General features: G+C 44.5%; 1 protein-coding gene and 1 non-coding gene across 2 annotated transcripts; both read left to right on the top strand.

Moving 5' to 3' along the window:
- Positions 1-1287: 1287 nt before the first annotated feature.
- GPR27 (G protein-coupled receptor 27) lies at positions 1288-3889 on the top strand. Its single transcript, XM_050957517.1, has one exon. The coding sequence runs from the start codon at positions 1889-1891 to the stop codon at positions 3032-3034; it is 1146 nt and encodes a 381-aa protein (XP_050813474.1). The 5' UTR covers positions 1288-1888; the 3' UTR covers positions 3035-3889.
- Positions 3890-21909: 18020 nt separating this feature from the next.
- LOC127054611 (U2 spliceosomal RNA) lies at positions 21910-22099 on the top strand. The gene has a single exon (XR_007775291.1). It is a non-coding gene; the product is annotated as a U2 spliceosomal RNA (small nuclear RNA).
- Positions 22100-22944: the final 845 nt, after the last annotated feature.

Here is a 22944-nt window from a genome sequence, read left to right on the forward strand (position 1 = left end):
CTGGCAAAAGCTAACTCAAGAATATTTTGCATGGATATACTCTCATCTGAAATGGGCACTTTATAAACTATATGTACATTAGGGATCACTTCAGCCCTCTCTGACAGCTACCTCTGGGGTGGAACCTGGAGGTTTTTAACAGCTCACAGTTGTTAGACCAAGAAGAGAAGCATTTTCTACTCTGTATTGTACTATTGGGAAGAAGGACAGGCAGTGCCTCAGTTGGAATTTGGCCAGGGCAGTGGGATTAGTGTCCCTACACTGACGTTTCATTTCAAACATTAATTTATTTTGGGCCAGATTTTGACATTCCTACCCACATTGAATAGTACTGTATTCTTTGTGTTGCCCCAGAGAAATCAAAGAGGCTACTTGAGGAGTCAGGTACTAATCAACACGTGCCAGGGCTGTGGAATCCAGATCTGCTGTGGTTTTGATTTGTATACTTTATTTAATGTTGCAAATTATTTCTGTCAGGAAGCCATGAAATCAAAGTTCCTGAAAGTATTAGCTATCAAACAAATGGACCCCATGCTACCTTACATTTCAGGAACTATTCTTTTCCATTGTGTCCCTCATTTAGGGTGACCAGACATCCCAATATTATTGGGACCGTCCCGATATTAGGAGCTTTGTCTTATATAAGCGACTATTTCCAGCCTTTGTCAAAAAAGTGTCCCGATTTTTCACACGTGGTCTCCCGAGCCTCATTCTGGGTCTTTCTGTCCCCATGTTTGGATTATGGCAGGCAGGCGCTCATTAGTAACTGATAAGGATCGCATTCCCTTGGGAAGAGAGGGAAAATCCACGCTGATGGGAACAGCCTCTGAATTTAAGAGTGGGTGGGTAGATGGGGGGATGTCTCTCCCCTTTTCTCCCCAGAGATTTTACATGACAGCTGGTCCCCGCTGAAGACAAAAGAGCTCCAGGGAGGGATAAAAAAACAACAACAGTTTATCCTCTGGCAGGCAGGGGCACAGAAATGTCCAAGCAGCAGGGCGAAGCCCACCAACCCTTCACTCGCCACGCACACTCAGGACACGACTCAGCTGCCCCAGTGGAGAAGCGCCACTAAAGAGACTTGGCCCATTTCATCCCCTCGTTAACGCCTTGCTCCACGCGTGGGTTCCCCCGGCTGTCCTGGGGGAAAGCAAGGACAGTGAGAGGCAGCGAACAGCTCCCCCGACCCCCGGGAACTCCTTGCTCCGGCTCCTCTGCGCAGGCTCAGCCTGCCCCTAAACTTGGCTCCGGAGAAGCGTCTCGCCGGAAGCTGAGCCGAGCCCGAGCCAGCCCCGAAGGTAGCGGCTGCTCGCCTGCTCCAGCCCCGGCGCTCCCCGGGGAAGGTGGTGGGAGGCGAGCGCGGCAGGTGAAGCCCCGTGGGAAGGAGACAAAAGACTCGGGAGCGGTGCCATGCTGCACGATGCCGGAGCCGAGGCGCCCCCTCCCCCTGCAGCCTCCCTCCCCCGGCGGCGCTAGGAGACCTTTCAAGCTGCATGGCCCCCGATGATCAGAGGCTCCCGCCCCGCTGCAGGAGGGACACCGGGGGGGCCGCCCGTGCCTGGCCGAGGCGGGCGGAGGAGGAGAGGAAGTGGGGGGCAGCATGCCGGCATGGAGGCGCCGCAGCCGCGCTCCGCACACGCCCAGCCCAGCCCTGAGCCCGGCCTGTGCATGAAGCAGCGGAGCGGGACCGATCGCGAAGAGGGAGCCCCCGGCGGGGAGCGGTGATGGGGCCGGAGCGCATCGAGGCGGCGGGCGGGGATGGATGCAGCAGCAGCCGCCGCCTGTGTCCTGGGGGGGCGCCGTGGGAGCTGAGAGCTGAGCCGGGAGCCCCCCGCCGCGCGTGAGTGGAGCCAGGAGGAGGAGGAGCGGCGCCCCCCTTACCCGATCGATGGCGAACGCCAGCGAGCTCAGCAGCAGCAGCAGCCCGCACCTGCCCAGCCCGGGCGGCCTGCTCAGCGCCTCCGGCCTCAAGCTGGCCACGCTGGGCTTGATCCTGTGCGTCAGCCTGGCCGGCAACGTGCTCTTCGCCTGGCTGATCCTGAAGGACCGGCACTTGCACCGCGCGCCCTACTACCTGCTGCTGGACCTGTGCCTGGCCGACGCGCTGCGCTCGCTGGCCTGCTTCCCCTTCGTCATGCTGTCGGTGCGCAGCGGGGCGGCCGCCTGGCCCCACGGGCCGCTCAGCTGCAAGGTGCTGGCCTTCCTGGCCGTCCTCTTCTGCTTCCACGCCGCCTTCCTGCTCTTCTGCGTGGGCGTGACCCGCTACATGGCCATCGCCCACCACCGCTTCTATGCCAAGCGCATGACGGGCTGGACCTGCCTGGCCATGGTGTGTATGGTCTGGACCCTGGCCATGGCCATGGCCTTCCCGCCCGTCTTCGATGTGGGCACTTACAAGTTCATCCGGGAGGAGGAGCAGTGCATCTTTGAGCACCGCTATGTCAAGGCCAATGACACGCTGGGCTTCATGCTCATGCTGGCCGCCGTCATCGCCGCCACCCACCTGGTCTACGTCAAGCTCCTCTTCTTCATCCACGGCCACCGCAAGATGAAGCCGGCCCAGCTCGTCCCGGCCATCAGCCAGAACTGGACCTTCCATGGGCCGGGAGCCACTGGCCAAGCTGCTGCCAACTGGACGGCTGGCTTTGGCAGGGGCCCCACTCCGCCCACGCTGGTGGGCATCAGACAGGCCACCCACAGCCAGATCAAGAGGCTGCTGGTGCTGGAGGAGTTCAAGATGGAGAAGAGGATCTGCAAGATGTTCTACATGATCACCCTGCTCTTCCTGTTGCTCTGGTCCCCCTACATCGTGGCCTGTTACCTCCGGGTCTTCATCAAGGCCAGCACCATCCCTCAGGCCTACCTGACTGCTTCAGTCTGGATGACATTCGCCCAGGCAGGAGTCAACCCCATCCTGTGCTTCATCTTCAACAAGGAGTTCAGGGTCTGCTTCAGAGCCCACTTCCCCTACTGCCAAAGGATACAGAGCACCCAGGGCACCATCCTTTGTGATCTCAAGAGCTTTGGCATGTAGGGTCGCTTTTCTATTAATGAAAAAATAGATCATTTTCCATATTTCTGCATATGAACTCCAAAGTGCTGGTTCTGAGGAAATTCAAATCACCACCTTGCCCCTAAACTTTCAGCTGTAAGAAGCTATTTTATTTATTTTTTTTTATACTCTGCATATGCCATCTTCAAAACATAAGGGATTGCTGCCTATGGGCCACTTCCATGAACAAAATACCCCAAACCTTAGGCTGTAAGAAGCAGTTTTATTTATGTCTTTGTGTGGTTTTTAAGAAAAACAAAACAGGGCTCCAAGTTTCTGGTCTTGCTTCTAACCTTTGTCTGTGTGACTGCACCTGATCTGGATAAAAGGCCATGGTAGTTTTATCCCTTATTCCTATCTGTTTTGATAAAGGCTTAACAATTTTATTCAAGATTTGATAAAGGCCAAGACAAAATTTTATACAAAAGTTATTTTTGATGACCTCAAAAGGTGTTGTTTTATTATTTGTTTTGAAGTCAAGAAGAGGAAGTTCCTAATGTGTTCAGAAGCAGTGTTCAGTTTCTATGGGGAGCTGGTGGGCTGACATTCTCAAGTGATTTTAAGTATTGAAAGCAGTGATGTAATTTTTGCCTGAAATGCAAACACAGTGTAGAACTAATTTTAATTTTCTTGTTGCACTACTCATTTGGTAATATTTCAGAATTCTTTGTGAAATGTGATTTTAAAATGAATATCAACTTTAAAAATGATCAATTCTACCAGTTTTTAAACTAGATTGAATTAATATTTTACTGACTTTGTAAGAAGTTATCTACAAAACTGGGTCACATACTTGTACGTTTTGACTGTTTTCTTTAATAAAATACTGACACTTTATGAAGTTGTTTTAGAATGGCAGAATAGTGCTTTCTGACAGAATTTGTGTGCATTCAAAATTGCATGTCTCTTATGTCTGAATATAATTCACAGTTTAGGATGTCATGGAGAAGCACAGAGTTCTCATTTGCTGTTCAAAGTCATTTTAGGTATTTATACCAATAAAAGTGACTAAAGTATTTTTAAAGAGACTTAAGTTCATGATAGGTGACAGGTTTAAATAGCACAATTCTTTTTCTGTCTGGTAAAACTAATTGCCATGTAAAAAATTGCTCTTCTATTAATGATGGGAAAAATCTAGATAATTATCACTAATTTTAGTAGGCAAAGGAGTTTAACACAGTTGCTTGGTTTAACATTGTGCTCATCTATAGGCTTTACTTATCAGGAAGGTTATTTTGAATTATTAATGGGCTGAGCATTTTTATATTTTGTTATAGTGGCTTATGCTGTAAAAAACTTACCTAAAAGGTATTAACTGAGTTGCTGGGAGTGGGATCCTGAACCAATCTATCCTCTCCATACCAGGAATTAAGCTTCTTCAGAGAGATGTAGTCAAACACATTTGTTTAGCAAGGAAGTTCTCTCTGACATAAAATTTAGCAAACAGTAATATTTTCACTGTTTTATAACAAGCCACATACATGACAAATAAGGGACTTAATTTCTGCGAAGAAATTTCAGTGACTGCTACAAGAGTATTTCCATAAACACTAGTCCAAAATGATTATACATCTACTAGATGAGATCTGTCTGTCCTGAGTGTAAAGTTACTGCATAGATGTATTTGCTGTATCTTAACTTTAATGGAAGACACTACAAGTTGTTGTTAGGTGAGACAGTTAAATTAGAGGGCTGAGAAGATTTGGATAATGAATGGTGAAACCAAATTTTTGATGTAACTCTGAGTCTAGAAAACTTAAGAGACAAAATTTCCTGAAGTATGTAGTGCTGGCTTTGTGATTTGAGCTTTCACTTCAGTAGTAATATACAAAAAAGCAGATGAAAAGGTTCAAAAACAGGAACATGAATTTAAATAATCAGTGGCTGGATTTTGCCAAAGTTTGAAAAAGGAGCCTGATAGTGACTTAAATAGTTCAAAGCTTTGATCTACAAAGTGAAACTTAAATCAACAGTTACAGAATTGCAAGTGGAAATATGTTTTTTTTTAGGGGAGGGGGAGAACATACAATTTTTATGTTACAATTCCTAGTCAGTTAAGGCTTATTCACAGACATCCATACATCACTGGTAATTGCCTTTTGGGTATCACTAGTTCTTTTCAGTTTTATTTAAGTTTTACAGAGTAACACTGACTTTGAAAATTAAAAAATGTCTTGTAGAGATGTAAGAACGTGACAACCGGGGGATACCATTTAAGGACACATTAACGGTCTGAAAATATGCATCCAAGTTCTCTTCCCTTTACATACCAACAGAAATAAGAAACCCAGTATTTTTTTCCCCTCTAAGCTTGATTTAAAAAGCTTTCTTGGCGAGTGCAAGGCGGCGGGGAGAGGATGAAGAAACCACTAAACATAGCTTCTAAACTCTTAGGGGGAAGATAACTGCATCTTAACACTATATTTTTATAAATCAGCGATGTAAAAGTGTTCTTGCCACCACAAGAGCCAAATTTCACTTCTTGTAAGACTAGAGGCATGAACAGAAATATATAGTCAACACTGGTGGAAATGAAAAATCACCTCCAGGAGAATGGTGGTTCTATTAATATTTAGGAACTCAGATAGCAGCATCAGATCATTCTGCTGTAAAGGACAATGTTGCTGTGTGACATTCTCACTAAAACCAGAGAAGTTTCCACCGCAATACATGAAATCCCATGTAGGGATGCTGAGCCTGATCCTGCACCCTTTGAAGATGGTGGTGGTTTTGCCGCTCACTTCAATGACAGTGAAATCTGGCTCTGATATACTAGAAGGCTTCAATAAAACAAAATGTCAACAAATACGTAAGGCTGTATATTACTCCCTATTCTTGTAGGCAATTCCCAGTGCTGTCTAAGGGAATTCTGACATGGACAGAGGGCACAGTATGGAAATGCTTAATACACCTGTACCCCGATGTAATGCTGTCCTCGGGAGCCAAAAAATCTTACCGTGTTATAGGTGAAACCGCATTATCTCGAACTTGCTTTGATGCGCCGGAGCGCGCAGCCCCGCCCCCCTGTAGCACTGCTTTACCGCGTTATATCCGAATTCATGTTAGATCATGTTATATCGGGGTAGAGGTGTATATTTCATTCTTAACCCACCTACACAAAGAAAATACTGAGCTGGATTTGGATCTCAGTCATGTTGCTGTAAGACCGGAGTGACTCCTCTGACTTTAATGAAGCTATTTTGGACTTATATCAGTGTTCCATAACAGAATATAATTTAAGCCCAGAAAATACAAAATTAAGCACTAAAGACTGACGCAAAGGAAGAAAGCTTTATTGCTTACAGTACATGTATACCAACCAAACCCACTTCACAAGTTATATACAATTGGCAGAATCAATCACTGCCCTAAGAATACACAAAGCAATTTATCAGGAGGTAAAACAGAACAGCAAAAGAAACGTAGAAACAGTTAGATGAAGACTGTTCTTCCATAGATCGTTATAAGAGTGAGAAAGTTACTAAAAACAAATGCACAAACCATCATATTCGGTAATAATTGTAATGAACCCCTTCAAAGCACTTACAATGTTAGCTAACTAGTTTTCACATCGTCCGTGCGAAGTATTATCCCCATCCTACAGATGGGGTAACTGAGGGAGAGATATTAAGTTGTTTGACCAAGGTCACAGAAGGAGTAAGTGGCAGCGAAAGGACAACAATTTCAGATAGCATGCAAAAGTGGATATCGGGCTAACAACTGGACATTGTCCCTCTGAACAACTGGATGAGAGAAACATACATAAGGCAGCGTGGGTTAGTGGATATGGCACTGGACTGGGACTCAGGACCCTGGGTTATATTTCTGAATCTGTTGCTGGCCTGTTGGGTGACTTTGGGCAAAAACCTCTCTGTGTCTGTACCTCAGTTTCCCCATCTATAAAATGGAGATAATTATGTTTACCCCCTTAAAAGTGCTTTGAGGTCTATGGGTGAAAGGCAGTAAATAACTAGATATTTGTATTGCCTACCCTCTTCCACCAAAAGAGGTGTTTGTTAGTACTGCGTTCACAGCAGACATTTCAGAAGGTCCTGCAAGGTAATTTATGGGGCTGTGTTGACATACTGTTGCTTTCAAACTTAATGTCCCTAAGCAGGATTTGTATTTAGTGTTCCTTACTTGATTCATATATATTGTATATAGTATATTAAAATAGCATTCCTTTTTTGGGGAACATTATTGTTCAGTGTCACAGACAATACCTGCATCAGCTCATGGTAGCATCTTATTAGCCCAGCTCATATACTGTAGTACACCTTATTTTGGATAGATTATGGCAGGTTAGTTAAAGTTAGCTCCTGCATTGCACTGCAAATATTTGTTTATATTGGCAACAAATCCCTAACTTTGAAGTATTTCATGCATTCTTTTCAGATACTCCTGGTGATATCCTCTCTGATGAAGTCAATAGAAGTTTTGCCAATGACTTCAAGAGGGCCAGGATTTCACCCTCTACATGCAAGCAAATAATTGAAATCTAAACAAAGACTGGGTATAAGCATCTCAGCTCTGCAAGACAAAGTGCTGTCATGCCCTCAGAGGCCTGCAGTATTACTGTGCCAAGGGAAAATGGCTGTACCAATGAGGAAAATGTTTTCTAGTAAAAAAAGGGGGGAAGTTTTGCCCTAGCCATCATGCAGGGGAATAGAGGCCCCCATCCTTGCATGGCCATGTAAGGGCTGCCAGGTTTGCAAAGCTGGAGGAGGAGCAGGGGCTGTACAATCAGCACTTCCCTCAAGGCAGGGACTAGGCAGAGCAGAGTCTTTGTTTCCCCACTCCCAGCAAGCCAATCTGGCCATGCACAAAGGGAGAGAAAGCTGCATCCCACAAAGAGGGGAATAACTAACAAGAGGGCAGAAATTAGGACTGAGTCAGTGCTTTCCTCAGGCTTTGCCTGGGTGCAGTGCAGCTACATGAGACAAAGGGTTGAACCTACAGGCTGCTCTGACTTATGCTGGAGGACTGGGCCAGCATACTTCTCTAGGATCAAAGGCATGCAAAGATGAGCTTTACACTACACCCGTACTCTTCCCTCTCACGCACCCAAGCACTATGCATGCAGCTCATGGTCTGGCCCACTGTACTTGCATTTAAAATCCTTCCACACCTGGTACCCCATCCCACAGCCAGTGGTCACCAAGAATTCCCACTGGAGCTTCTCACCACAGAAGTGGCCTCACAGCTTTGACAGTGGAATATTTTTGCCTCCAAGGGCATAAATCTAAAATATCCGAGGATACTGTATTTGTTTAGATTTCAGCTCAGCTGGTAACAGAGGTGTAATCCCACCTTAAAAGCCCTTATTTAAAGTTGACAGCTCTGTTGCAAAATAAAATACATTATCAGTGTGACTGGGGCTCTAATTTCTAATCCCCCCGCCCAGTATAGACAAAAATAGACTATTGTGATGCATAATCTGAGCCAGAAAGCTGTGATGCTGGCACTGTTCAGAATGTCAAAGAATATAATGAGGCCCAGGAAAAATGAAAGCTGTCTTAGCCACTGCTCAGGGGAGTGCTGAAAAATTGGTTGCTCAACAAAAGTGGTCTCTTAATAAAGATGAAATAGAATTGTACTCAGTGGAGGAAGAGGTAATTTTGGGTGGTCTCTTAAGACAGGCGGTTGCCTAATAACGGTGATTACTGCACATTTAATAAAGATTACTAGATATACAGCCAACCAAGCTAATTAAGTTTGAAAACAGCAGCCACTCAGTGAGGCAAGTTGCCGCAGTGCAACACAAATCACAAAAGCTTGGTTTCATTATGTCATAGTGCACTTTTGTACCTTTACAAAGCCTTTCTTCATGAAGACTGGAGTCAGTGTATTTCTTTTGTGAAGTCCCTCAGGCTAACTTTTTCAGAAATAGGTTCTGATTTTTGGGGACCCACCTTGGGCCTGGTTTTTTTTTTAAGAGATAAGTATCTAAGACTCCAATTGAAGTCAAGCTCACAAAAATCAGGCCCAAGGTGTCTAAGGTTGGTCACCCCAAAAATTGGAGCATCCATAATTAGAGAATGGTTTTAAATATCTGTCTTGACGTGCTTTGTTCAAAGCCATGGGGGGGGGATTATTATTTGAGACCATGTATTAAAACTCAGGAGTTCCTGGCTCCCGTTCATGCTCAAACCACTCTTCTCTCACTACTACTGCACTAAAGGGTTGAAATTTTCAAAAGTATCTAAGTCTCATTTTCAGAAGTGACCTAAGTTCCCAAGTTACTTTTGAAAATAGGACTTGGATAAAATTTCAAAAGCACCGAAGACCTGCTCCGGTAGTCTTTGCTTGCTTCGAATTGCCACTGACTTGGGGCCCAATTTCATAGCCCTTATATATTGAGTGATTCAATAATCCTTCCTCACATAACAGTCCAAGCTAAGGACTGCAGAATTGGACCCTAAAAGTCTGATTTTCGAAGGGTCTGAGCAGATTTCTGGGTGCTAAGCACTTCTGAACATCAGGCCCTATGTGACCTTGAACAAGTCAATTAACCATCCCATGCCTCGGTTTCCCTATCTTTGTAAAACACAGAGAGCTACTGATGACAAGTACTAATTATTATGGGTGAACAGTCAGTCACTATGCAGGGTTTCGTCAACTAACTATGAAAGTAAAGCTATACAGTTTTTAATGTGCATTTCTCTGCATCTTTATTTATATGTAATGACCTCAGTACTTGTAGCTCTTTTGATTTTGTGGGTCAGGCACATTTGTGCTGTGAAATTTTACTAGAGAGCTCTTGAATCCATCACTGCTCCCTTTAGTTCACACTTTTCACCTGTGTTGTGTCCAGGTTGATAACAGTCAGCAGTTAGCATGGGAAACTTTTAAAATCATCTTGTAAGGATATGAGGAAGTTATGAAGTCCCAGCTGATTTTAGGCAGTCAGCATAGTACATTGCAAGGAAGTGGAAACCTAGAGCCAGAAACCTTCACAAGGAAAGACGAATAAAAGAAAATGCTTTCCTGAAACTTCTGGCTTGCGTTATTGGTTTTGTAATTAAAATAAACATGTTATAGATTAAAAGTGAGGATTAACCATTGGAACAAGCTACCAAGAGAAGAGGTGGATTCTCCATCTCTTGAAGTCTTCATAATCAAGACTGGATGCCATTCTGGAAGATACCTTGTGTTTGACTAGAGCCTATTAGGCTCAGGACAGGAGTAACCTGATGCAGTTCTATGGCCTCAGTTAGACAGCAGGTCAGACCAGATGATCGAGTGTTCCCTTCTGGCCTTAAAATCTATGAAAATAGTCACAGGGCCAGATCCTCAGCATAGTCATTGGAGCTACATTGATTTGACCCAGATGAGGATCAGGCCATAGTTTTCATTTCCCATACTCATACAGCGAGGAAGAACCGATGATGAGGGCCTCTCCAACCAAGTTTGATGGATGAGCTCACTTATTAGGAGTCCTGAGATGGGGCCAAAGACGAATTTTGGAGCTGCAGCCCTGTCTGCAAGTGCCAGAGGTGAAGACAATTGTAGATGAATGTGAGCTGCTTCCAGTTTTATGCCTCACACATTTCTCCTTGATTGTGCCAATCTACAAGCTCTCAAAGTCCATCAGTCTCAGGTGGTGGAGTTGCTGCCATTGGGCCTTGTCAGGGGCTCAAAGGTCCCAGGTGTTGAGATCAGCATTGCAAAATTGGAGATTAGTCTCGAGAGTGTCTGTGGAGCGTTTTCTTGGTCTGCCCCTAAAACAAGTTCCAGTCTCTAGTTCTCTGCCTGCAATAAATACAGACACAAAAAGAGCAAACTCCCTTTTTCCTCTTGAACCCACTGTCCTTGGCATCCAGGCATCTCTTTAAAACCAACCAACCAGAGGAGAGGGAACAGATTCTTACTACATTATTGTAATTAGCCTGTTTAAGGTTAACAATGTCATCTGCCCTGACTAGCTGAATCATTAACACGGCTCTGCTGCTTTGCCTCTGCTCAGCCCAGCTAGGTCCACCACTTGCTATTTTAGCATTCTGCTTCCAAGGATGCACAAGACAACTCTCCTCTCTTTCCAAAAGCATAAACAGGCCTCCTATGGCAGGTGACAGAGGCCTATAAATGTTCCAGTCTATATCTAATAACATAGCCTAAAAGGGTAGACCAGGCAAGGCTGGATGCTGCTGACCCATGAGACCTCCCTATTGAGGATTTAGATGGAAATTCAGTAGGGGCCTTGTAATTTTCTGTAGTGATCTGACAAAAAGATGGGAAGCCTTTCAGGAGTTGCTCAGTTCTCATTTTTTTACAGTGGCCCATAGGGGCTGGAACTAGGGGTGCTGCTGCACCCCCCGGCTTGAAGTGGTTTCCCACATATACAAGCAGCAAAGAGTCTTGTGGCATCTTATAGGCTAACAGACGTATTGGAGCATGAGCTTTCGTGGGTGAATATCCACTTTATCGGATGCATGTGACATATACAAGGTTCAATGGCTTTCAGCACCCTCACTATACAAATTGTTCCAGCACCCTTGCAGTTGTCAGTGCCATCCGCTCAAAGGCACAGCAGAAGAGAATGCGCAGTGGCTTACTTTAAAAGAAGTGTGATTTGGGGTTCTGATCTCTCATTCCAACAGGGAGAGAGTAAATTCCCAAACATGTAAGACAACCAAGAGACTATGAAAAAAAAATCTTGTTTTTTTGTTTATAATTTGTTGGCTGGTGTACATTGGTTAAAGCCAGTGGAGCTAGGCCACTTTACAGCCACTCATGATCTGGTCCATTGTGTTTGGTTAGGTCAATAGTGAGATGTGCTCCTCAGCCTGAAACCATGAGAAAAACAGAGAAAAATAATAAAAGGGACATCAACAAATGTTAGCTCTCAAGGCACCCTTTCCTGCTTGCTAAGTTTTTAGAACACACTTTCTCATATGGTATAAGTATTACTGCTTGCTTCTTAGTCATTTTAACAAAAAAAAATTGTAAAAGAATTCCAAAGGGGAAAAATACAAAGGCAAAGATTTGAGGATTGAAGGCACGGTGCTTTTTGATAATGAGAGAAAGTGGAATGATTTAGTGGAGTATTACCTCACTCCATCGGACTATTCATTCTGTTCCCATCTGTCACCCTCGCGCTCGGAGGGGGAGAGTGGAAGGGAAGCTGTTGAGCCCTTTGATAGAGTGAAGTAGATCAAGTGGATTTCCCCCTCCCTGCATTAGGCCTGACATACTAGTGCTGAGAATATATTGCTGTACACCTCCAGTGGAAGTACATCACACTGGAAAGGACAGAAGTAAAGCTGTCCCTCTCTATACAGCGCTAGTGAACCTGCCCCTGGAGTGAGTACGGTGTTCGGTTCTTTGCACCATGTTACCAAAAAGACACCGCCCAAGTGGGATGAGATCAGAGAAGAGTAGTCAAAAGGATCAGGGTTTGGAAGCACTGATTGATGAGAGCTGGGTATGTACAGCTGAGCTAAACTATGACTAAGGGGAGAGACTGTGGGCGTAAGTACCACAAGCTATAACTAGGAGCAGTGGTATGAAATTAAGAAAGAAAAAACGTAGGCTGAATATCATGAAAAAAAAATTTTCCTGACAGCAATATCTATTAAGCTACAAAACAGTCGTTTCTCAAGGGAAGTTCGGGATGCTCAATCACTTGTTATGTTTAAAAGTCAGCACGGACATAACTCTGAAGGAAATGGTCCCATTGTGACCAAGAGAGGGACTGGATGATCTAACAAGTTGTTTCCCTCTCCAATCTCTATGGGACACATTGGATCAAGATCTCTCCCACCCTTGGGCTGCTTTCTCTGGTCAGACTGTAAGCTCTTCAAGGCAAGGAGTGTCTCTTTACTACGTGTGTGTAGCACACAACACAAAGGAGCCTGGTTCTGGGCTGGAATACCAAGGTGCTAATGTAATACACACAGAGTAAAAATAAGCTTGACCCACAGCTCCCTGAAGTTACTGCAGCTTTGTCATGGACTTCAAAGGGCTTTGGATCAAGCTCTTTGGGTGAAATCCAGGCTCCACTGAAACCCAGGAGAGTTTTGCCATTGACTTTAATAAGCCCAGGATTTCACCCTAAAAGCTTCATCCGTGGGACAGAAGTAGTAAGAAAAAAAAGTTACTGATGCGGAGAAATCACTAGGAAAAAATAAGAGTGAGAGAGAATGCATGTAAGCAGTCACTAAAGGTTCCACCCTTGAGTTTGCCTTCCTTTTAGACCGTGCTAAAGACCCCAGACACTCTTTCTCATGCCTTTGTTCTAAGATATCTCAACCCAAGAGTAAATGGAACGTGGGTCTGATTCTACAACCATTTAAGTCAATGGCAGTTTTGTTTGATTGTAAGCTCTTGGCAGCAGGAGCCATGTCTTTGTATTTGTTCTGTAAAGGGTCCTAACATACTTTTGCATGCTCTGTGTAAAAACCAACACAGTTAGTGCTCTGGAATGCTTAAAAAAAAAGCAGCTCAGCCTTGCGCTTGTTTAGTTGGAACCAAGGCATTTTCACTGTGTTCTGAACTGTGCTATGTCCTTGGGATCTGCAAAGCTGCATTACAATTAAAACAGGGTTTAATCCCATCCACGTGGGCTGGTCTTGCGGTTGAGGCACTGGCCTAGAACTCGGGAGGCCTGGGTGCAATTCCAGTTCTTCACGAACTTCCTGTATGACCATGGGCAAGTTGTCTCTGTGGCTCAGTTCCCCATCTGTGAAATGGGAATAAGACTGCCTTTCTCCCACTTTGTCCTGTTTAGTGGAACTGTAAACTTTATGGGGCAGAGACTTCTTTTACTGTGTATTTGTCCAGTGCCTAGCTACAATGAGCCCCAATCTTGGTTGGGTACTCTAGGGATTACCGAAATACAAACAGTAATAACTGGATTCCTAAGCATGTTAGTTTGTGTCATGTTGATGGTACCTTGCCTCCCTTTTCCACAGCCGCTGTCAAGTTTTCCTGTTACCTCTCAGGGAATTTTCCCCCTACCCCATGTCTCCGTCAGCTATTTGGAGACAATACTGTGATGCACTTAGAAGACTTAGAACAGACCTGGCTTTTCTTCCCTGTAGTTATAGGGATAGATAATACCCCTTTAATTTGTGAGCCTTGTAGTGGTGCTCTCCACAATCTTGGTGCTAGAAGCCATCAGACCCCAACCAGAGAAGCAGTGTGTATATGTAGCTAGGCCTCGCACGTTGTGTATTTTCAGTAGATGTGGTTATTTGTATCCAACAGTGCCCCTCTATTTCCTTCATATTTATTGCGTAAAGATCACGAGGCACAACATTTCCTATCTGTATTCATTCTGCAGCTTCCAAGAAAACGCATCACTGCCTTTCTACCACCAGGGCCATAGCTTGAATATTGCAAATTGCAGAACAAACAGTAGAGGTGTGCAGCAGCTTGCAGGTCCTACTCCACCAGGGCTGCCATCTTGGAGTCTCTTCTCTGAGGAAAGGATCACTCATGTCTGTGTTTGGGAAAGTTAATCGCCTCCTTTTGCATTTAAAATGCCGCCTCTTCCAACAACTCCCCAATAGTCCTGCAGCTCCCTCCTTGCTAGAGTAAGAACTGCAGTCTATTCTCATTACACTGTGTCAGAATTTATCCACAGATAGATCTCTGATTGAGGAGTCTGGAGTCCAGAAACGCCCACCAAACAGACTCAGCCCTCCTACCCCATTAGAACTGTGTGCTCCCAGAACAAAACAAGGAGTTGCTATGTAAGTCAATGGTTTACAAGGCTCTATCTATGTCTGCAACCTGCACAACATTTAATAGAGACATTTGTGCACTTTACAATTCAAACCACTTGCAAGCCTGGGGCCAGTTTGTCTTGGATGGTATGGCTCCATTCTGGTGATGCAAAGCAGCTGATGCATACCAGTGAATGGGGCATATATATGACCGCTTGCACATTATTGGCCTAATTCTGCATTCTGCAAGCAACCACAACTGCCACTGAGAAGGAACAGAGGAGTCACGCTGTGCTGGATGTGCATTAAAATCTTCCAGATTCCTGGGTCCACGTTACTGATTGATGATGACGACAGTGCTACTCACTGAGTTTGGTAACTGGTTTCAAAAAACCTTATTTTGTCTTTAAAAAGAGTCCTGCCACTCCTTGTTATTCTTCTAACGCCTGCTGGAAAACACATTACGCGTTGTCAAGATCAAACTCCTGAGACATCTTGTTTAAATCAAGGGATTCTGAACACCTTCTGTTTCTTTTGAACAGCCATCTGTGCAGCAATAATAAGATGTGGTGCTAAAGGGGGGCTGTGAACAAGGGCTTTAGTTTGAGGTCAGACTTGCCGGTATTGTGCATCATCAAGGCGCATTATGTTGACAAGGCAAATTAGTAAAAAGCCTCTTATAATGTATTGTAATGGGGTCAGACCCCATTACAATACGTAACCCACTGGCCTGCTGTGTGTCTGCACCTCCCTCAGTCTACAGCGACCCCTGTTGGTGGTTTCTCAGGCGGCTTCAGTGACTCAGGCCGAGTCACACACAAGTCTGTATGTGAAACACAACTCAAGCAGAACCCTTCTGGGCTATGAGTCCAACAGGGCCTTTCGGGTGTCCTCAACACGGACTTTAACTGTAGCTCTCTGCAGAGTCAGTCCATAATTACTCTCACTGTCTTTACACAGTCCCAGCCCAAGTATGGGGCTGTACCCCAAGAGCTTCCTCCCTGAAGCTGATATTTTCACCCTCTCTGTGCCTTCCACTGACCACAGCTTTCCAGCTGAGTCATTAATTTCAAGTCCCCTTTCAAGGGTGTATCAGAGTCCAATAGAGTCCAGTACCACTAACCCTCTTCAGGGGGTTTCAGTCTCCTTTCTGAGTGCTAGGCCACTGCCCTGTGGCTGGGGGGCGGGGAGGAAATCCAGGCTGTCCCCTAGTCTGAGTCCCAGCCCAGGTCTGACCCGGTGGTGCCCGTGGCAGCTCTCCCTAGAAATGTCAAGGTCAGGGCAGACTGCAAAAGGAGAGTGGATACTCCCAAGACTGGTGGGTAAAACTGAAGTTAAACTCTCCAGCCAGTCAAAAACTCTGCTCCTGATCCCCACACTGGTTATCAAGAAGCAAAATAACAACAATAATAATAATAAAAAAAATCACACAATCCCTTTTACTATATTCCAATTCTCTGCCCCCCAGTCAGTACCTAGGTCCAGTACAGTGAGAAGTTATTTGAAACTCTGCTCACTATACAAACTTCTTCTGACCTCAAAGGGTTGGCCACTTTACCAGGTTAATAGGAGTTTGGATCTTACCCAAAATACCATGCTGTCAGCCAATCCTTTAGTATCTAAAACTAAAGGTTTATTATAAAGAAGAAAGCACAAGAAGAGAGTTGTTAGATAGTAAACCAGTCACATACATACCCCCTACGGCAGGGAGTCCGTCTCCCTGTGTGTTTGCAAAGCACCTAGCCCACATTGGATGCTCTATAAATTAATAAACGTTGCTACTTCAGAGTCATTTTGTATTGATCAGACAGTTGTATAGCCACAGTGAAGGAGGATTTACATTTGAGAGTGGAGAAGCTGAATAGCATGACTGATGTTTTCTTAGGTACCTCTGAATGTGCTATAATAGGGTTTTAAATTAATGCTGAGAAGTGGACACCAAGACTCACAATTCCCTGGAAAGTCAACAGGTTGAGTGACAGAGACCCAGGGCCACCACAAAAAAGTATTTAGGTACCTAACTCTCACAGAAATCAATGGGAGTTAGGCATCTACATATCTTTAAAGATCTGGGCAAACATCCATAGGCCAAACTCATCTCACAGCTCCGGGGCTGTGAAGGACACTTAGCCTTGGAAATAGTGCATTTCCACTATGCAGGCAGGTAGGTGAGTGGGTGGATGGGCAGGAGCAAAGCTGCAGCATAGAGACCAGCTACGTCAAGCTCTTTGCATGACTGTTCACAGGAGGTCAGTGGGAGGCTGGCAAAGAACCAGCTACTGCACCAATTCCCTGGTCCTGCCCCCCCATGGCAGGTGCATACTGGGGCTTCAAATGGGTCACACACTCATTAGGTTCAGCTGCAATTGCTTTAGAGCCAGAGATGGATCATTCCTTTCCCCTGGCCATTGTGCAGAGCTAACCAGCGCACAGCCCACAACTCAGGATGGTTCCTGGCTCTGTCACCCCGTACCACAGTGGCTCCCAGGATGGGTGCACATAGTCACTGCAGAAGCAGCACTACAGTGCACCTGCATTTTAGTTGGCAACGGCCCTCTGTGTAGTTCACCACCACACATACACTTATTCGTAGCTCTATAGCTATCATGATCTTAAGAAATTCCTGCAGCTAGGAAGATTCCATGCATGGGCTTGTGAACAGACTCATTGCAGAAACAGGAAGGATGATATAAATGTGGGCTCATACCTTTCTGATGCTGCGCTGGAAAATCTCTCTGCACTCCTGTTTCTGAAACCTGTGGAGTGGGTTCCTCATAGTCCTAATGCTCCCCTGTTTTACATCTGTGCAGATTGACTGCAAAGTGGATGTAAAATTCTAGCTAATTAGAATTCTCTACTCATGTACCCAGTGGCTGTTTCACACCCACTTTCCCTAGACATAGATGGCTAAAGCAGGTGCAAGAGAGTGGAGATGCAAACTCACTGGACCAGATCTTTGTTCCCTATCCCCTCAACATGCTTTCCCCTGCACCAGCAGCACACTGCCTGGGGAATTACAGTGGCTATATGCTAATCTCTCCTGGTTAGTATAAGATGTGTGTGTCAGAGGCATAACTGATGGGAAGGAGGAATAGCTGGAGAGCTGCTGTGGTCTGCTGATCCACTTGTGCCACAATGATTCTTTGGGGGAAGGAGGGGAGAGCATTGCACCTGGGCTCAACTTAGAGCAGCCATGAGGTTGCTCTGAATTGTTCCAGAGGGTCACACTGGCTGCAGGATCAGGACAGCTGCACCCAGATAGCACTTGATTGGGACATTCAAAGGGACCAAAAGGGAGTTAGGTGCCCATTGAAAGTCAGGAGGAGTTGAGCACCTAACTCATTTAGGCTCCTTTGAAGATCCCAGCCTTTCCCCTGCTGGGCCAGGTGCAGCACCAGTGCATCTGAGGACCTGGAACATGTAGAGGTGTGGGAAGGCAACATAGGGCTGAGACAGCTTCCCCTTTGCTCTCCTTGTGCTGGGCTCAGATTTGCTGGCAAATCCCTGTGTGCGGAGGAGATGAGGTGGACGTGACAGGACTAGGATAATGCAGGTGGGAAAAGTTGAAGGTTGTTGCTTGAATAAGGTCCAGATGGCAGCTGTAATGGCAACTGAGAGGGGAAGTGGAAACTGCAGCAGTTATAAGTTATGTATCTAAATAGATGCTGTAGAGAACTGGGATATCAGTAACAAGAATATATAAAGCTTAGAACAATATGCAAGCTAAGAGGTGAGGGTTGTGACCTACTATGTGTGGCTGGTCAGGGAAATAAGGGGGTGAAAGGTGGCCCCTTACATCCTACTCCCTGACATGGACTATATCACAGCACATGGGGGAGAGGAGGGAGGTTCCATATTCCACTCCCCTTTCTCTGATGTACCAGCTCAATGGCAGGGGAAATAATCTGTGCAAGGCATGGGACCGGCTCATGTTGCTCCCTCCTGGAGCAAGGCAAGGATGGGGGCGAGGGGAAAGCAGGGAACAGACTGTGACCCTCTAAGCCATGGTTTGGTTTATTCCTCGAGCTGTGCAAGATGCCATAGATTTGCCAGTAGGTTTTGTCCAAAGAGAGAGGAATTGACATTCTAGCCCCACTGTTTTTTATCACAGAGAGAGACATGGAATGGGAACACTATTCACAGCTGGAACCTGACAAAGTAGTAAATAAATTTCCCTGAGGGTAAATTCAGCAGAAGTCCTTCAATTCCTACCTACTCTTTATAGAGCATGTTCCATCAGGAGGTCTCATAATGCCACAATGGAGGGTAGTAACATCACCCCCATTTTACAGATGGGTAAACTGAGGTACAGAGATTAAATGATTTGCATACACTCACCTAGCAGGTCAGTGACAGAACTGGGACTAGAACCCAGGTCTCCAGAAGCCCAGCCTAGTGGGCTGTCCACCGCAGACCATCCCCTCCTGCTTAGATAAAGGCAATCAAATCCAGGTCTTGTATATGCTGTGATTCCACTGTCTTAGCAGGCACCTCTTAACTTGCCCAAGAAAGCCCATCACTGATATTACAGCGAAAGTCAAACCATAAGACGGTAGGATCTGGTCATTTTCAAGCTTTCAGTTAAGCTACAAAAGCCAACCACTAGAGTGCAAAATAAATAGACTACATGGTTTTTTTCCCCAAAAGTCAAGATGAATTACCATTGACAAAACAGGTTTGGGGTTTTTCTTCCTTCCCCTGTTAATGACCATATCCAAATCACAAACAAAGGCACAGTAACACACAGAGACATACCATCAGAAGAACTAATTATCTATCACAGGGGAAGATGGGGGCCTTCCTTGCAGACACAGGCCTGAGAAGCAGATAGTCCTGGGCTAGAATTTTTACCTAATGTTATGTCAAGACAAATAGTGTAGCATAAAAGTCTGAAGCAACACCTTAATGCCAGGGCTAGCTACCCCCTATCCCATTGCTCCTGCTGATTAAATTTTGATATGGCCCTCGGGTAAAAAAAAAAAAAAAACCAGCTAAACGATAATAGGGAGGGAATGCATGACTGTGAACATTCTGAAATACTTCTTTTGGACCTACCTTACCTGTTATTCCTGGTGTCAAATGAAGCAAAATTAAAGTGTGTCATGGTTTTCGGGTGAGGGGGTGTTCCACTGCAGAGAGAAATTAACTACAGCTGAAAAGTTCCCTTAATGGATGAAATATTCACTGGGACAGGTAAAGGATGTTGACTAAGGCAGAGTTTAGGAAAGAATTCCAGTGGAATAAGCCATATCTTTATCTACAACAGTCACGCTAAGAGCTTATTCTTGCCAAACCAACCTTCATTTAACATGTGAAAATTAACAAAGCTCAAGTGGCTAAAATCAGGGTTCTGGTAATATTAACACAAAGTGAATATTCCACGGCATGGGAAATACTATACCAAACTGGTGAGTCATTTAGTCTAGTTTCCTGTGGCTGACAATGAGCAGAACAAGCTGCTTCCCAGAAAGGAGCAAGAAACTCTGTTATGGATCATTATGGCATTAGAAGCATCTTCCCAACCCCCACATAATTAGTTAGTGATTGGCTCTGAAACATGAGAGTTTAGAGCCCCTGTGCATTGCTACAACCTTATCTAATATCATTATGGATGGACTTATTACCTGGCTAAATCTCTAATCCCATTAAAAGTTAATTGGCATGAGTTAACTACAGAGGTTGCTCTGCTTCTGTGTGATAAAATCTACTAAGATTTCTATCTGATGACCAGATCTCTAGTAGTCTTTGTGTGGAATTGTCCACTTGCTCACACTGATACATAATGGGAGTACTAGCTTCAGGTGAGTTACTCCTTATTTATCTGAGTGTGGGATGAGATGAAGGCCCTGTGTCCTCTTGTATGTTGTCACAGCTCTGCGCACAGCATCACTGCTCAATAAGAAATGATAGCCTAAGACTGCCTGGATATGTGAATAGACTACAGTATACTTTTGGGGTGCCATGGACCTGTTTCTCTTCTCATGGGCGTGAACTAGGGGTAACGCCACTGAGGTGACAGCATGCTATTGAAGTCAATGGAGTTACACCTGTGTAAAAGTAGCATAAGGGAATGGAGACTCAGGCCCCAGATTTCTAAAGCTTGCTCTCATCTGCAACCTTGGGCTCGTTCCTTGACCTTATGTGTATTGCCAATAGCATTACTGAGTTCAGCGGAGCTTCTCTGACATCAGCAGGATTTAGCTCCTGGTTTCAAAGGCTGACTGGCCTAGAGTTAGCCTTTACTTTGGCAGAATCAGGCCCCAAAGAGAAAAACAAAAATGAACCCATCTATTGGATTAGAATGCTTGTGCTTTTAAGGCTCTTGGACTGAAGCTCTCACCAAATTATTCAATCCTGAAAGATTTTGAAAGATCCTTCCTACAAAGGCAGAGCAAATTAAGACCCTCGGAGACTTCAGGTTTGATTCTCCCGTGTTCTATAGCCATTGACACCTGCGCCACGTGGATGCAAAATGGTTATAGAACAGTCCTGTTCTGATGGGGTAGCATCTTAACACGTGCAAAGTAGGTATAAGGTGGCTGTACACAATGCAAGACAATGGAGAATAAGGTCCTTCATTGTTTTATATGCCAGTGAGGTCTGATTGGGAATAATAGTTGATGCCATCAACTATGACATCCTTAGCCAAGGCCATGAATGCACTCCTGCTGAATTCTCCCTTCTGCTGTCATGCTTTTGGGGGATACAATTGTGGGAAGACAGACTTTTACTTGAGCTACGCTTGGGACATTGCACTTTCTAGATTGGAACTTTGATTTTCTGAATGAGCATGTTATGGCAATTATTTACTTAGGAGAGTCCTTGCTCTTGGATCATCTGTTTACAACTGGGAGTAGCCGATGTCTTGGAAGTATGAGTAAGGGATTTTATTGTGGTGGAACATGGTAAGGGACTCCTCCACCTTCTGGCTGCACCCAGTAATTCACAGATCTGTTTCTTGGCTTTGTGGTAAAGGAAGTGTAAGCACTTGCTGTGTATCAAATGTTACCATCATTCTGTGCTTTGCTGGCTCTACACCTAGATCCTCTCAACTGGCATAGAGTTGAATATGCTGATTATGCACTATAGGTATCTTACGACTTAAAAACAAACTGTGTATTTGTGGACAATCTAAGCACTCTACCCAGATGTACAGAGACTCTTTTCTCAATATTCTCTTAATGTTATATAATTTTAACATTAGCTTAATAATAAAAATGTTAAATCTGTTCTTATCAGTTTAATATCTGATAGGTCCTTTATTTGAGGACTGTATATTAAATTGATTTTTGAAACAGGGGGCTGGAATAGGAGCACGCTCTATTCACGCCATGCATTCACCTGGTATTGCAGTGCCTCTAGGAAAGGTACATCTCCTTTTGGGGAGAATATTCTGGTTAGAAAAGAGTTTCACTGGGAAGATGCTGATTTTGTATGGTTTCTTTAAAATGGGAAAGTAACTCAAATACTTTCCTGGTGGACTGTTTTCTCTAAATAGACAACCTATTCTAAATTCTCAATTACTGAGGGACAATCTTCACTCATTGATATATTTTGCTTTCCGCCACCAACTCTCTGCATAACTTTTTTCATGAGTAATGTACCCAAATGCAGGGAGGCTAAACATCTAAACTGTATTCTTAAATTCATTCACCTAAATTTGGGTTATTGCTGATTATGCACTATATGTATCCTATGACTTTAAAAACAAACTTTGTATTTGTGGATAATCTAAACATTATACCTGGATGTACAGACACACTTTTCTGAACCTATGCACTATATAATTTTTTAACATTAGCTTTAATAAAAATTTTAAATCTGTTTTTATATTTAAAAAAGGGGTATAAATGTCTCCTTAACCCTTTGTACCAGGGTAAGAAGTGGCTGCCAGTCAGCAAAGGGTCTACTAAGTACCATTAACCAATTTTTAAAAGGTAGTTTTACCTCTTACACTCATGGTTTATGTGAAATGCTGCCTATGTCTACGTTCTCTCCTTTGATTAACTCCATAGCTACCAAACCAATTATTTGTTTCCCATGTCATATGTTTATTGTAGGCAGATGCTTCTGGATCGCCTCCTTAAATCTGGAAAATCACTCACCTCTGAAGTTGTAGCGTAGCATCATTTAGGTGCATCGCATTAAATCATGTATCAACTGTACATTCAAATATGAAAGCTGAGTCTAAAATCATTTATCGAAGAGCAACAAAACAGTGCT

This window comes from Gopherus flavomarginatus, chromosome 6 (assembly GCF_025201925.1).
Source record: "Gopherus flavomarginatus isolate rGopFla2 chromosome 6, rGopFla2.mat.asm, whole genome shotgun sequence".
NCBI classification, from domain to species: domain Eukaryota; kingdom Metazoa; phylum Chordata; order Testudines; family Testudinidae; genus Gopherus; species Gopherus flavomarginatus.

Excerpts from the sequence above, each read along its gene's own strand:
- GPR27 (XM_050957517.1), top strand. The coding sequence starts at position 1,889 with ATGGCGAACGCCAGCGAGCTCAGCAGCAGCAGCAGCCCGCACCTGCCC.